Source organism: Terrapene carolina, unplaced genomic scaffold (assembly GCF_002925995.2).
Source record: "Terrapene carolina triunguis isolate 2854851 unplaced genomic scaffold, T_m_triunguis-2.0 Scaffold24, whole genome shotgun sequence".
Classification (NCBI taxonomy): domain Eukaryota; kingdom Metazoa; phylum Chordata; order Testudines; family Emydidae; genus Terrapene; species Terrapene triunguis.
In genome coordinates this window covers 3884167-3899367 of record NW_020664375.1, presented here as the reverse complement: position 1 = coordinate 3899367, position 15201 = coordinate 3884167, and the positions used below count along the sequence as shown (strand labels likewise).

The 15201-nt window shown below is 43.1% G+C and overlaps 1 protein-coding gene across 8 annotated transcripts in view; it reads right to left on the bottom strand.

Moving 5' to 3' along the window:
* Positions 1-15201, bottom strand: part of LOC112113708 (lysine-specific demethylase 6A) — a 289994-nt gene that overhangs the window by 106481 nt on the left and 168312 nt on the right. For all 8 annotated transcript variants that reach the window (XM_026650231.1, XM_026650232.1, XM_029911180.1 and 5 more), the window contains one exon: positions 9544-9598. In XM_026650231.1, coding sequence (XP_026506016.1) covers positions 9544-9598 — 55 coding nt within the window. The remainder of the gene's footprint in view (positions 1-9543; positions 9599-15201) is intronic.

Here is a 15201-nt window from a genome sequence, read left to right as displayed (position 1 = left end):
CCTCGACCCCGCCTCCTAGCAAAGTCCTGTCTTGGACGAGGCGGGGGAGGGTAGAACCGCTGAGGCTGCGGCCTGAAGGGCCTGCGCTGAGGCCCTGGGACATGCATCCCCAGGGAGCGCATCATCGTGCGAGAGTCCTTCAGGTTCTGGAGCCTCGAGTCTGTTTTCTCCGAAAAGAGGCCCTGGCCCTCAAACGGTAGATCCTGCAGGGTCTGCTGCAGTTCCGGAGGCAAGCCCGACACCTGGAGCCAGGAGATTCGGCGCATTGCTATCCCCGACGCCAGGGTCCTAGCGGCCGAGTCCGCTATATCGAGGGACGCCTGTAGGGAGGTGCATGCCACCCGCTTGCCCTCCTCTACCAGGGCCCCAAACTCGTCCCTCGAGTCCTGGGGAACCAGTTCTTTAAATTTCCCCATCGAGGACCACATATTGAAGCCGTAGCGGCTCAGTAGCGCCTGCTGGTTCGCTGCCCGCAATTGCAGTCCGCCAGCCGAATACACCTTGCGTCCGAACAAATCGAAGCGCTTAGCGTCCTTCGATTTGGGCGCAGCGGCCTGCTGGCCATGGCGCTCCCGTGCATTCACTGAGGAAACCACCAGTGAGCACGGTTGGGGGTGAATGTACAGATACTCATGATCCTTTGATGGGACAAAGTATTTTCTCTCAACCCCCCTGGCCGTGGGCGGAATAGAGGCCGGGGTCTGCCAGATAGTAGTGGCGTTGGCCTGGATGGTGCGGACCAGCGGTAATGCCACCCTGGATGGAGCATCCGCTGAGATGATCTGCACTATCGGGTCATGGACCTCCGCAACCTCCTCCACCTGAAGGTCCAGATTGCGAGCCATGCGCCGCAGTAGGTCCTGGTGGGCGCGAAGGTCTATCGGGGGCGGCCCGATGGACGACGTGCCCGCTACGGCCTCATCAGGAGAGGACGAGGAAGATGCCCCCGGTGGCAAGGGGTCCAATGGTTGGTCCTGCTCCCGGTGCTCCTGGTGTTGGGCATCTCCTGCCCCCTGGTCAGGGGCCTCGGCAGGTGCGGGTACTGGAGCCTCCACGTCCCTTGGAGGAGGGCGGGAGATGGTAGACTCCGGGGCCCTGGTGTCCGAACGGCCAGAGCGGGAAGCCGACAGGGGAGCTCCCTGAGCTTGGTGGTAGGCCCAAGGAGTCCAAAAGGACCAATGCGCAGGCCCTTGCATCGGGTCCTCGGTCTCCCGCAGGTGGCCGGGCTCCACCGTCTCAGATGACCGGGACGCCGATCTCGACGGCCACGGCGGTGCCGAACCCGATGCCGTCGGTACCGGATGGTACGGTGCCGATCGGTGCCGACCGTACGGGGACCTGTCCCTGCGTTGTTCCGGCGAACGGTGCCGGGACCTGGACCGGTGCCGATAGTCCCTCCGGTGCCGGGATCCCGATCTGGAACGTGACGACGATCTGGAGGAGGCGCGGTACCGGGAGCGGCCTCTCGAGCCCGAGCGGCGCTCATACCGGTGCCGGGAGCTGCGCCTCGACCCCGATCGGTGCCGGTCGTCACGGCGGTGCCGAGATGTGGAACGGCGCCGCGAGGAAGATCTGGGCCGCGAGTACGACCGGTGCCGAGGTGACCCTCGGCGCCGGGACTCCGAGCGGCGTCGGGACCTGCTTCGGGATCTGGAGCGGTGCCGAGAGACTCGTGCTGGCGACGGTGGGCGCACCAGGGCAGGCTTGCCTCTGGACTGCAGCACGCGTGGAGCCACCGGTGCCGGGAGCTGCGACGGCGCCGGCTCTGTGAGGGCGATCAGGTCTCTCGCCGTGGCAAAGGTCTCCGGGGTGGAAGGGAGACAAGGTTCCACCACCAGCCTTGGTGGTGAAACAGTCCGCACCGGACTCAACGGCCTCGGTGCCGGAGTCGACGGTGTGGCCGCCTGTCTTTGGCGGTCCAGCTGCGGACGCGGCTCTACCCCCGGCACCGGGGGAGCCTGTATCTTCGCGGCAGCAGCGTCCCGTGTCTTAGCGGTCTTCTTATGGCCCGGCGAAATGGATCGGTGCCGAGGCTCTTTGGGCGGGCGCGGTGCCGACGTCGGTCGGTGCCGGACAGTCTTTTCTGCCGCACCGGTCGGGCCCGCCGGGGCGCTGCGCACCGAAGCGCTCGGTGCCGGGACAGGGCGCGCCGAGGGAGGATCTGGACTCAGCGCCGCCTCCATGAGGAGCTGTCGGAGCCTAAAGTCCCGCTCCTTCCTTGTCCTCGGCTTGAAGGCCTTGCAGATAGGGCACTTATCTGCTGGATGAGTCTCTCCCAGGCACTTCAAGCAGGAGCTATGCGGGTCGCTAGTTGGCATGTGCTTCCCGCAGGACGCGCACGGCTTAAAGCCAGGAGCCTTGGGCATGGGCCCGGCTGCGCGCCGGGGGGAAAAAGGGGAAAAACACCCCCTAAACCCCCGATAACAACTTATAACTATATCTATATACACTATAACTAATTACTAACTAACTTGAACAACTATCTATATAACTAAATACAACAAGAGCAAAGAGAAGCTAGGGAGTGTGGAGATCAGCTAAGCCGCGCTCCACAGTTCCAACGACCGTCAGGGGCGGTAAGAAGGAACTGAGGGGGCGCTGGGTCGGCTGGGGTATATATCCAGCGCCATAACGGCGCCACTCTAGGGGGCTCCACAGCCGACCCACCGAGTGTTGCTAGGGTAAAAATCTTCCGACGATCGTGCACGCGGCGCGCACACACCTAACTGGAATGGATATGAGCAAGCACTCGAAGAAGAATGCTGCTATTCAGACAGGTCAGTTGGAAGGGCAAAGAGGGTGATAAAGGAGATTCTTACACTCCTGTAACACTAGTTGGGGAAAGGGTACCTTGAAGAATGCAAAAGAACTCTGGAGTCCAAAAGTGTACAATCATCCTTCCACCAAGGGCTGAAGAATGAAGTATGTTTCACTGCCTCTTCAATTTCCGTTCTTAGGCCTTTTGGGCATTTTGCCTAATAGTACCGGGAAAAGGCATTCATACTGTGGCACACCAGCAAGCAAAAAAAGCCAAACCAAACAAAACAAAAACCCTCAAAGGAACTTGGAAGCACTGAGAAAATTGGCAGTATAGGTCATATAAAATATACAATAAGGGATCACACTGCTGATAGAAAATAATGTACAAAAAACCCAAAGATCAGATTTAGGTGGGAACTCTCCAACTGTCTGCAGGCAGCCCTGAAAAGTAAAAACTTTGGAGAGGACTTTCTAGTATACTTAGCCTCCTGACTGACAGCTGACAATGCTTTTATTTTTGCCCAGAAAGCACACCAGTTGTTTAGAACAGGTTGTAGAGAAAACTTCTATAGATATTTTTCTTAATTTTTGATTAAATTTTCATTTGCATCAGTAAAAAACTGATACATATCTGTTTGGTAACAGTTCAAGATGTGTTGCACATGTCCATTCCACTTTAGGTATGAGACACCTACATACACCTAAGTGGGAGAACTTGTTTCCACAGCAGTAGCGGTCAGAGCAGCGCATGTGCCCTCTACCCACTCATGCAAATATACAAGGGCAGAATGTGACTTCAATGTATAGGAGAAGGAGGGTGGGTCATGCAATTGTCACTTGCAAGTTAACTCAAAGAACAACAGTTACGAAACAAGTATGTAACATTTTTTTTTGTCTGAGTGCTCACACTTCCACTTTAGGTGATTCACAAGCAGTTCCAGATGAAAGAGGGTATCAGAGTCTACCTAAACAAGGACTGCAACACCCTCTCTCTAATCTAGCAACATCTCATGAGACCTGTTTATTGAGCATAATGAGTGATGAACATATTAACAGATGACCAGCTTTGCGACCCTGCAAACATCACTAATAGGAATGTAACCCATAAAGCCAATGCTGTTTACACTCTCATAGTATGCGCTAAAACTCCGAAATAGTGGAATTTTAGCAATATTGTAGCACAGACTAATACAGGAGGAGATTCAGGAAGAAATCCTCTGCAAAGTGACAGGGTGCCTCTTCATCCGGTCAGCCAAGGAGATGAATAATTGCAGAGACAACCTAACTCTGTAGCCCTGTCCAGGTAAAAGACAAACACCTTATGAACATACACAGTATGGAGTTTTTCCACGTTTGTGAGAGGAAGGTCTCAGAAAAGAGGTTGGTAAGTATACAGGCTAATTTAGATGCAAGTCTACCACAATTTTAGTAAGAAATTTGGTGTGTAGACACAAACTAACTTTATCTTCATAAAGCACCGTATAGGAGGTATAAGCAAAGCCTGAAGTTTTGCTACCCTTCTAGCCAAAAAAATAGCCACCAGAAATACTACTTTCATTGAGAGATGAGAAAACGAGGAGATAGTTATAGGTTCAAAAGGGGGCCCTATTAAAACCCACAGAACCAAAGTCAGATCCCAGGATGGTGTTGGGCCCTAAAAGGTGGGAAGAACTTGTCCAAAATTTAAGAATCTAACAATCAGAGGGTTGGGAAAAAACAGATCTTCTTTCTACAGCAGATCAGATTGCAGAGGCAGCTGCCAGATGAACCCAGAAGGAACTGACAGAAAGTCCTTTTTCATTGAGGTGAAGCAAATAATCCAAAATCAGGTGAACTGAGCCTGTGAAGGGGCCACACAGAGAACCTCTTCCATTTCTTGAGGTAAGTATAACTGATGGAGGATTTTCTGCTATTTAAAGAACATTTTGCACGCCAAGGGAACAGACTGCTTCATGGGGAACTAACTATTGAGCATCCAAACAGTCAAGTGTAGGCTAAGTGGGCTGGGAGGTAGTGTGCCCATGGTTCTGTGAAACCGTACCTGAGACCTCAGGGAGAGGTATAGTATCTCAAATCAAAAGGCTCAACAGGTTTGAGGACTAACGTTGGTGCGGCCAGGCAGATGCTATCAAAGAAGGAAGGAAGAGTTGACTGTCCAGGTGGATAGTTGGAAACGCTCAAACATTTATGTGGAAAGGAGATCCTGACCTGACCAGAGACCCAGAGTCAAAGTCCCCTCGGTGAGCTCCCCAACTGAGACATGAAGCGTCTGTGATTAGGGTCATGGAGGGCAAGGTTGGGGCAAAATGAATCCTATGGCATACACTGGCACAGTCCTTCCAGGGATGACCAAACACCTGCAGGTATGTGAGTCAGTATGTCCAATGGATAATAAGAGGGATGGTAGAGAGACTTCAACCACCTCTGCATGACTCTGAAGTGACATATGGCATTGTGAGTTATATATGTACAAGCCACCATGTGACCTAGAGCTTTCAGGCAATTCCTCTGTCGTACAAGGATATGCCTTGAGGTTTTTGCATAGCTACAATATCAACTGAAACCTGGCCTGAGGTAAATACACCAACTGTGGTCGAGCCAAGAATCTCTCCTATGAATTTGATTCTCTGTACATGGAAAAGAGCTGATTTGTCCTTGTTGATCAACAGGCCCAACAAGTGGAAGACAAATTGGATTTTCCCAATGGCCATTGTTACTTGTCTGGACTGACTTCGAACCAACCAGCTGTCCAGACATGGGTACACCTGGACCCCTGCCTTCCTGAAATGTGCCACAACCACTGCCATGCACTTTGTGAAGACTCAAAGGGCTGATGACAGGCTGAAAGGGAGAACCATAAACTGATAAACATCTGCTGCAACAAATCCAAAAAAACCTTCATGGCCACATGGAACTAGGCATCCTTTAATAATTGTAGTCTAGGGATGGGATAATAGATGACCAAACTGCAACCCTGTAAACCAAGGAACGTAAACCAAGAAAGCAACCAATGCTGCTTGCGCTCTTGTAGAGTGTGCTAAAATTCTGTGAGATAGTGGAGCTGCAGCAATGTCATAGTACAGACAAATACAGGAGGAGATCCAGAAAGAAATCCTTTGTGAAATGATGTTAAAGTAACCCCACAAAACTTTAGTTTTTATGTATCTGTTGTGGTTTGTAGGTCTAAAATAGGTTTGAGGCCTCCCTTGGACTTTGGAATGAGAAAATAGTGAGAACAGACTCCCTTCACCCAAGGCTGAGGAAGTACTTCCTCCACTGCCCCTAACTGTAACAGGCTGAACTTCTTGAATTAATATAGTCTTGTGAGAATGGCCCCTGAACAGGGATAGGGAGGGGGAGAAATAGAGGTAAATTGCAGTACATATTCCGGTTCCACTGTGCTGAGAACCCTGCTGCCAAAGGGAGAAGAAATTAGGATGAGTTTGCTGGCCTTGACTAAGGAGTCCAATAAACCGCTTAGATGTTACAGATTGTATGGAAGTAGCAGAAAACTCAGGAGGCAGAGGTACTCTCTTCCTCTGAAACTTATGTCATCTCCCGGATTGGTCTGGCTGCCTTACTGGGTAGAACAGGTTCCTCTGCTGGAACTGAGGGTGGAACTGCATTCTCTTAGGGCCTGGGGTATATATGCCCAAAGACTTAAGGGTTGCCCTATATCTAAGAAAATACAAAGCTTTATCTGTCTTTCCAGAAAGTAAACTTGGGCCCTGAAAAGGGAAGTTCTCAATTGTTTGCTGGACTTCAGCTGAAATGCCAGATGACTGCAGCCAAGAACCACGATGCACAGTGACTGCTGTTGCTATCACCCAAGCTACTGAATCTGCCTCATCCAATACAGCCTGTAATGATGATCTTGCTATCAGGCAGCCTTTATCTATAAGAGCTCTGAACTCTTTATCACCACCTGGCTACTTGTCCACAAATTTCAACATTGAATCCCAACTAGAGTAATCACAGTAAGCTAAGACAGCGTCATGGTTTTCAATTCTTAACTGCAATCCTAATGAAGAATAAACATTTTTCTGAAATAAATCCAAGCTTTTTGCATCTTTGCCCTTGGGAGTAGATTTAGATTGCCCTTGTCTCGCTTTCTTATTCACAGCTGCCACCACCAAAAATCCCGGGGCTGGCTGTGAATAGGAATACTCATGTCCCTGGGAGGGAACTTGGTATCTCTTCGCCACTCTTTTGGCAGTGTGTGTCAGAGAAAAGTAAGTTTGCTAAAGAATTTTGGTGGGTTCTAAGATGGTCTCATTAATAGGCAGAGCCACTCTAGCAGGTCCTGCAGAATGTAAAATATCCACTAACTTGTGTGCATTATCCTGGACCAGTTCAATTTTTCTTAAGTTCCCTTTTCTTAAGTTCCTGATACATTTTATAATCATTCAGAACAGGGGACAAGGACATCTGAGAACGCATCCTCATCTGGTAATGATGAAGAAGTGCTGAACAGAGACACTATAGCGTCAGTCTGCTGTTGTCTGCTGAATATCTGTGACAGAAGGGTCAGATACTGGAGGATAAGGTTCCTCAGCTGCTACAGTACCAGATGGAGAACAGCACCTTCACAGGGATTTTGGTAGACCTCTATCTAGGAGAGAAAGACCTTAATGCTGGGGCTACCCCCATGGATTCGAGAAAGGCCACTGTTATTTTAGATACAATACTAGAGCCCAAACCCAAGGCATCCTATTCCTGGACTTCGACTATAATAATCATGGTGCCAAGGCCTTGCCCTGCATAAGGAAAAATGAGATGCACAAACCCTTCTGTAATAAGATCCTGAAGTGCAAGATCCCACCTCCAATTCAGAGGATGAGTTAGCACAGTCTGAATGCCAAGCTGACACAGTACTGGGTGAAGCAGACAGAGACTGGGACCTGGACCAATGTGGGGCAGACAGTACTGGAAAAAGCATCCAAAGCTTTCCTCCTGAAGGGACCATACATCTGCCCTGCTGCACAATAGCACTTCCATACCCTGACAGTACCAACGAAGATTCAGTCCCACATGGCACTGAACATGCAGGTGCAGATGAAAGGTCTCAGTACTGAGGCCTCTGTGGTAAGAATAGTCGATTCCCGGACCACATCCTACGTCAGTGGTGAGTCCAGCACCGATAGACACAGGAGATCCCTGGCCACTGTGTACGCCTCAGGCATCCTCTGTATAGAAGCTGATGCCTCTGAAGGTCCTGGCAATGGAGTAGGTCTCAATAATACCACTGCAGTCAATGACTCTACACGGTTAGAATGAGGTACTGGAAGGTCCTAGCAGGAGACGACTTTGCATTAACCTCAGTACTGATCTTCATCTGGTTTTAGTCTGTTAGGTACCTAGCCCTCAAAGAGGAAGACTTTTTCTGCTGCTTGTGCAGTATCAGAGATAGAGTATGATATCTTCTCTTTAACTCTCTGTGATGTGGGGATGCCACCAAGAAGTATGGTGGTATGCTCTGAGATGGAGTCATGTTTGAATCTCCAAGTAACAAGAGGCTGGGTGGCACAAAGCTGCTTTCATCAGGATCTCTCTTACGTTGAACTTCTCTCAACTTCTTAGCCCTGGTCTTAAATCCACTATATGCCTCAAGTGCCTTTCTCCCAAAGACTTTAAACAGTGGAGTGAGGATAGCTGACCGGCGTAGCTTTGTTACAGCCTCAACAACACCTAAATCCCACGGACTTAGGCATGCCCCAGTTTTGAGCTAAAACCTCAAAGGAAAAGAAGATAAGAACCAAGAATTTTTTCATGATGAGTACCACTAATGGAAATTATAACTACAACTGTACTAAACTAATTATTTACAATACAAAAACCTCACGTTTTCCTAAACAGAAGAGGAAAGAGCTTAAGAAGTTCTCTCTCTCTCTCACACACACACACACCCCACCCCCGCAACTAGTGACCACAGGTGAGGAGAAGGAACTGCAGGGGGTAGTTGGGACAGCTCTACCCCTTTTTAACCTTGGCTACTGGCATGAGGGTGCGTGCGCTGCCCTGAGGGGTACTGGTATGGGAAAACATTCTCCAGCTTTGGTGCACTGTCATGCACACATCTAGAATGAAATGGACACATGCAAGCACTCAAAGAAGAACTGTACATTGTAAATTTGATCCATGTTCAAATGGAAGATTGTGAAGAAATGTAGAAATGTTTCTGAACGAAATTAATGCTTTTGAAGTGAGATAATACAGCAACTTAACCAAATTTTATCTTATCCAATAATGAAAAAGATAATTTGTCTTACTTTAATATTGTATCATTCTTATGTATAATATAGGATTTTTACTATTGCATTAAAATATTTCTATAATAAAATAGAAAGTGACTAGGTTTATAGAGTTTCTTTTTAAAACTATAAGATATGACAAACACTGTGTACAACAAAAAGAAATAGCAATTCCTCCCCAAACCTTAGCTCTTCAAAGACACTGATGAGGTATGACCCTTCCTGGATCACTATTTCATCCATTTACTAAGATGACAGTAATTCTATAATTCCATTGGCACATCTATATTTCATACAAACTATTCACAGTAGTTGGTTTCATGTTCATTTATGCAGCCTGGGTAACCATAGCTACCTACATCAGACTGTATCACCAGCTTCAACAATTCTATGAGGAAAATTCCTAAAGTACTCATTGTCCAAAACTGCCATTTTAAAAGAGGTAAGTTAAAAACAGTTGTAGCTCTGTATATATGGCATTTTTCTATATATGAAACAAAATACATAAATCAAAAATCTTAAAAATACTTACTTTCCGCGTTGGACAAAGTGCAGGGATTGCTGTCAACCAAAGCTAACTGAAAATGCTGAAAAAGAATTAATATTGTTTACTTGTTTCTGATCGTCATAATTTAGAGAAATTATTTTAATATAGAAACAAATTTTTATATTTGAAAGCAAATCTACTATTTTACATGAGTCAGTTAGCCTGAAATGCAAGAACTAATATATAATCTTTTGAAATTTTATCTTTAACAGATATGTTTCATTAGAGGAAAGTAAAATTATTTTACAGAATGTTTCATGAACTTAAATGACAATACTTCTAACAATTAAGTTTAGAACAGATATTTTATGAAATAGTTAGGGTAGTAAGTTTTTAAAAGAATGACTTCATCATTTGAATGGTTAAGATCTGTTCAAACATTTATTTGACCTTCACAACAATTGAGACCAAGTCATAGCCATCTCAGAGTCCCATGCAAATAAACGTGCAAGTCATTAAATGGTATATTTACTACAGAAAAATAAAACAGATTCAGAAGTACAGTGATTTGAAGCATTTCATCTGTTTATCAAGATATTAAAGCATTAAAAATAACTGACTTCAGATAAAAAGCTACAATTTTCATAACCACTTAGAAATCAATTGTCCCAGTTTTTATTTTAAAAAACAGTTTCTGTAAAACATTTGGAATTGTCTCTGACTGTACGGAATATTATAAGATTTCATTTAAAAAAATATATAAACTCTGAATTTATTTCTTAAGCATTTCCCTTCTCCAGAGGGGAAGCCAAACAATCAAAGTAATAAAGTTTGTCTACAAGAAAGTTTAGACATGATCAATCATTTTACAGTAGAACCTCAAGTTATGAACTCCAGAATTACAAACTGACCAGTCAACCACACACTTCATTTAGAACCGGAAGTACGCAATCAGGCAGCAGAGATCAAAAGAGAAAAAAAAAAAAAGCAAATACAGTACAGTACCGTGTTAAATGTAAACTACTAAAAAAATAAAGGGAAAGTTTAAAGAAGTTTTTATAAGATAAGGAAACTGTTTGTGCTTGTTTCACTTAAATTAAGATGGTTAAAAGAAGCATTTTCTTCTGCATAGTAAAGTTTTCAAGCTGTATTAAGTCAATGTCCAGTTGCAAACTTTTGAAAGAATAACCATAACGGTTTTTGTTCAGAGTTACGAACAACTTCCATTCCTGGGATGTTTGTAACTCTGAGGTTCTACTGTACAAGTTTCACATTAATTCAATGAACAGCATTAACATGAAAACTGAAAACTAAGAGTAAGTGGGTGTATCAAAATAGATGGAATATGCATACACAACTAAATGCGTCAGCATTTTTCAAGAAACTTCATAGAAAACAAATCTCCTACATACAGTGCAGAGTTTGGATTAATATTTTCTTACTGCAATGTACAAGGCCTACTGAATATTGGTACCTACTGCAAGTACTAAATTACAACGAAGCAGATAAGATACTTGATTTGTAATCCAGATTGTAACAGCAACAATGTTTAGATACTGACTAAATCCAAATTTAATATGAAATACAAATCATGTAAATGAGGCTACTGGACAATTATACGTAATCTTGTTAGTATGCAAGTATGGCATTTTATTTGCTGGTGTCTAGAGTACCAAGCAGGTAAGCAACAGTAGCTGTTATTAATGAAGCAAGAACATTTAAAACTAAGTTCCGAGTAAGTGATGCACTCACCCTCTTTTCAAGATAGTTGTAAACACAAGGATACCACTCCAATAACATCTCAATAGAATTTGACTCACAAGAATGATACTATAACAAGGGTCCATAATACACTGGACTTTTACTTAGATATATCTATGACCAGCTTAAAATCAAACAATTAAAAAAACCAATTACAATGTTACAATTCAAGATAAATTATGAAGACTAGAGCTGCACCACCCAATTACAAGGATGCTCTCTAAGCCATACATAAATGGAACAGACATCCTCACTGCATTCTGTCAACTTCATCCATGCATACAGATAGTTGCCAAAAATAAAGTCATCTCAACATTAATTATAAATCCTAGTTTATCACATCAGCATCATGAATACTTTTGAATAATTCAATCACCAAAAAAAGAACACAGAAAACACTGGACACCCATGACTTCCAAAATAAAATGAAAAGATTAGACCAAAACAATAATATTAGCTTATTGCTTAGACTTGCCTGTTTTCTTTTCGAGGGCTCAGCAGTGATAGAGAAGTTAAAATCTCCTCTCACTTGCATTGCAATGCAGGTTGTGTGCCCCAGAGACATCCTTTAGTCTGTTACCATAGCAATACTAAGCAGGCAATTTAAAAATGATTAAAAGAAATTAATCAAAAGGTCTCCTTTACATTTTTTCTGATAGAAAAAGATGTACAGACCTGTATATTTAGGCCTGTGCAAGGGCCTAAATTTTACACGGACACTATCATCACCGATTAATGTTTAACATAAAACAGAAAGGTACAGATTTGCTATTATACAAAATGAACAGATCAAAAATGAAATGTTTGACACTTATTTGGCGGTTCCTCTTCAGAATGGTTATGTTCATCAGACCCAGTGAGAACACACAGATCACTGCATAAGTAGAAATGCCCATTTCAGCATTTAAATCTATCCGTATTCAACACTACACAGTGAAACAGCAGGAATATTCTCACTAAATAGGAAAACACACACACACACACAACCACCTTACAATTTCAAATTCCACAGCATCATCTCAAATATTCCAAAATGTTATCCATTTCTGACTGCACCATTTAGCAAATCACACTGTAAAACTACGGATAATCCAGAACAGGTATATAGATTTTTATAGAAAAACAACAAGGCACTTGTGCAAAACAATTATTACAAAGCTGCATATACAAAACCAACAATCTTTCAAGCACATAAACACACATGAACCACCCTACACCTCTAGTTGGTTACAATAAACAACAGCCTCCTTTCAGTTAGTCAATACAGACAAAAAAATAATCATGCATACTAATAAATTAAGCTAATCAATCACAAACAATCCCATAAATTACTACCATCAACACCAAAATTTACAAAACACCATGTTAATTTCCAACTCCCATTTCTGCAACAAACAGAAGCAGCTAGCAAACATCTGCACCTCACACAAATATTGCGGTACTGAAGCTGTCTACTGCTGTGTGAAATAGTTGTTATGCAGGAGAGGCCGCTGCAGTTCAGAGACGACATACAATACCTCAAGGCAGACAGCAGTCTATAGAAATTCAAATCCTGAGTAAGAGGATTTACCTAGAAGGCTCTGTTCTGAATGTTAAAAAGTATCTTTTCAAGTGCTACAGCTGAAGTAATGAAATAGCTTGATTTGTAGCAATTTATAATAGTACAATTATCAGAAGACTATTTTGTCTCCTTTAGAGTCCTTGACTTGCCTATGTGATTGTGGTAACGATTTCTGATATAATCTTTCAGAGAAATTTAAAGTACAATGCTTACGTATGTACTCAATTACTGAATGCATTAAACGCAATCATAAAATGAAAATAATTCATCACAGAATTAAATCTAATTTAAAACATTCGATTCACTCTTACTACTAGAAGTGAGTGTATTACAGACACACAGAATCACTGATTCTCTTAAAATGTATTTATTGTCCTCATTTACATACCTTTAACATTAAAGAGGCCAAATACATGATTTTTTGTGATTGTTTTAATCCATTAAAAGAAAACCAACAAATACAAAGGTAACATTTGCCAATCTTACTGCAAGGCATTCAATCGGAGTAATTTGTAAATCAAAACCTTTAATAATGTTTTAAAATGGTGAGTCTAACCACTTTTCTTATCTCTAGTGTGATGTAACAAGTTTTCCTAATTGACAGCTGTACATTTATTTAGCACATTAAGCAAGCCATCATTTGGAAGCGGACAATTCTGACATCAACTTACCACCGGGGAAAGCCTGATCCCAGCTCAGTGCAATTCTGTCAGAGATAGCTTTTTCTGACTATATGACCTAGGTGTGATATGTATGTTCCTTAGAGCTGTCTTTGTTCAGATAACTAGGACACAGTAAGCCTTGCGTAATCAAAGTGTTGGCACATACCCAAGGCGCCATTTGCCAAGCATGGGGGGGGGGGGGGGAGGAGAAAGAGGATGATGTGCAGCACGTGCTACCAGATCAACTCTGCTCTTCAGGGTCCTCCAAAGTTGGAATTAATTCATGTTTTATGGAAAGAGGTTTGTGAGGCATAAACATTGTTTCTTTCATCCTGCACTGTACAATCAAAACACCAGAAATCAGCTACGAGAATAGGACAAAAGAAAAGTGCTCAAGACAGAATCAACAAAAGTCATATATTTACATAAACTGAATGAGATCAATCTGTTCAGAAGAATCACTTGCTCAACCAACCATAGCTGTAAAATCCTACTCAAGTAACAAAACTTAATGAAGACTGGATTTTCACTGGCCAAAAGAAGGTTCTCTCTTCCCAGGCAATCTCCTAAATAGTGCATTGTAATGTTTGTCACAACCATATCTGAGTACTCATGTTGGCTACAAGTCTGAACATGGCAAGGCATTAAGCCTTTAGTTGACAGCATCTCAGAGGTTAGTTGTTTTTAAAACTAAAGTCCAAAAGACTACCAGAGGAGAGAAAATGAAGGTGGTTGATTGAGGGCCTGTCTTTGCTGCAGTGTTAGCTCAATTATCTGTACTGGAGTTAACTGCTCTCAAGTTAACCTAGCTCCTGTGAACAGTCACACTGCAAAACAACACTCAAGTAGTACAAAGCATTTGAAATACCAGCAACAGAGTAGCTGAGTTCCCACTGCATTACAGCTCAAGCAGCAGCAGCATTTGGACCTCCAACCCACACCCCCTAACAAATCAAAACGCACCCCCTAGCTGAAGCTAGAGATGTGTGCATGGGAACTGGGTAGGGACAACACTAAACCAATACTTTGAGCTAACACTGCAGAGAAGACAAGCCAAGAAATGTGAATTGCTGTATTAAATAATCTAGTATGAAGTTAAGGTCTATAGACTGAAAAAAATGGAGCGCTACTGATATTCATTAGCCTGAATTTTTAAAGATTTTGAATCACACTTATTTTTCTTTTTACTGTTTATTTTTCTTTTAAGAAATCAGAAGCACAGAATGTCAAACAAGCCAATTTTTTAGCAATTTACTCCTTTGTAATTACAGGATACAGTGACTAGAATATTTTCTATATAATACTTTAGTTTTCCAAAGTAGCAAACTGATTAGGAGAAAGATATCCTTAACGCATGAGATTCAGTGATCCACAATAAAAAATAAAAAAGCTGTATGAACTCCAGCTGTTGATTCAATTACAAAGCTTCCTACCTTGTTAAGTAATTATGATTTATCAAAGAACATGTGTGGGTATAATCAAACAGATAAATAAAACTTGTCAATTTGTGTAAGAGTTAAAGAGCACTTTAACTTGCAACCCTTATTTTCTGTTTACCTACAATTGTTTAAAAATAATCTTTTGACAGATTTTATCATGCTTGGGCTTCAGCCCACAAAATGCTTTTTTTTCTTTAGACTGAGACAGCCACCTGAACAGCTAAAGATACAAGTACAAAGAAATGTTCATCTTTTAAAAAGTATTTTATACTTTTTTCAA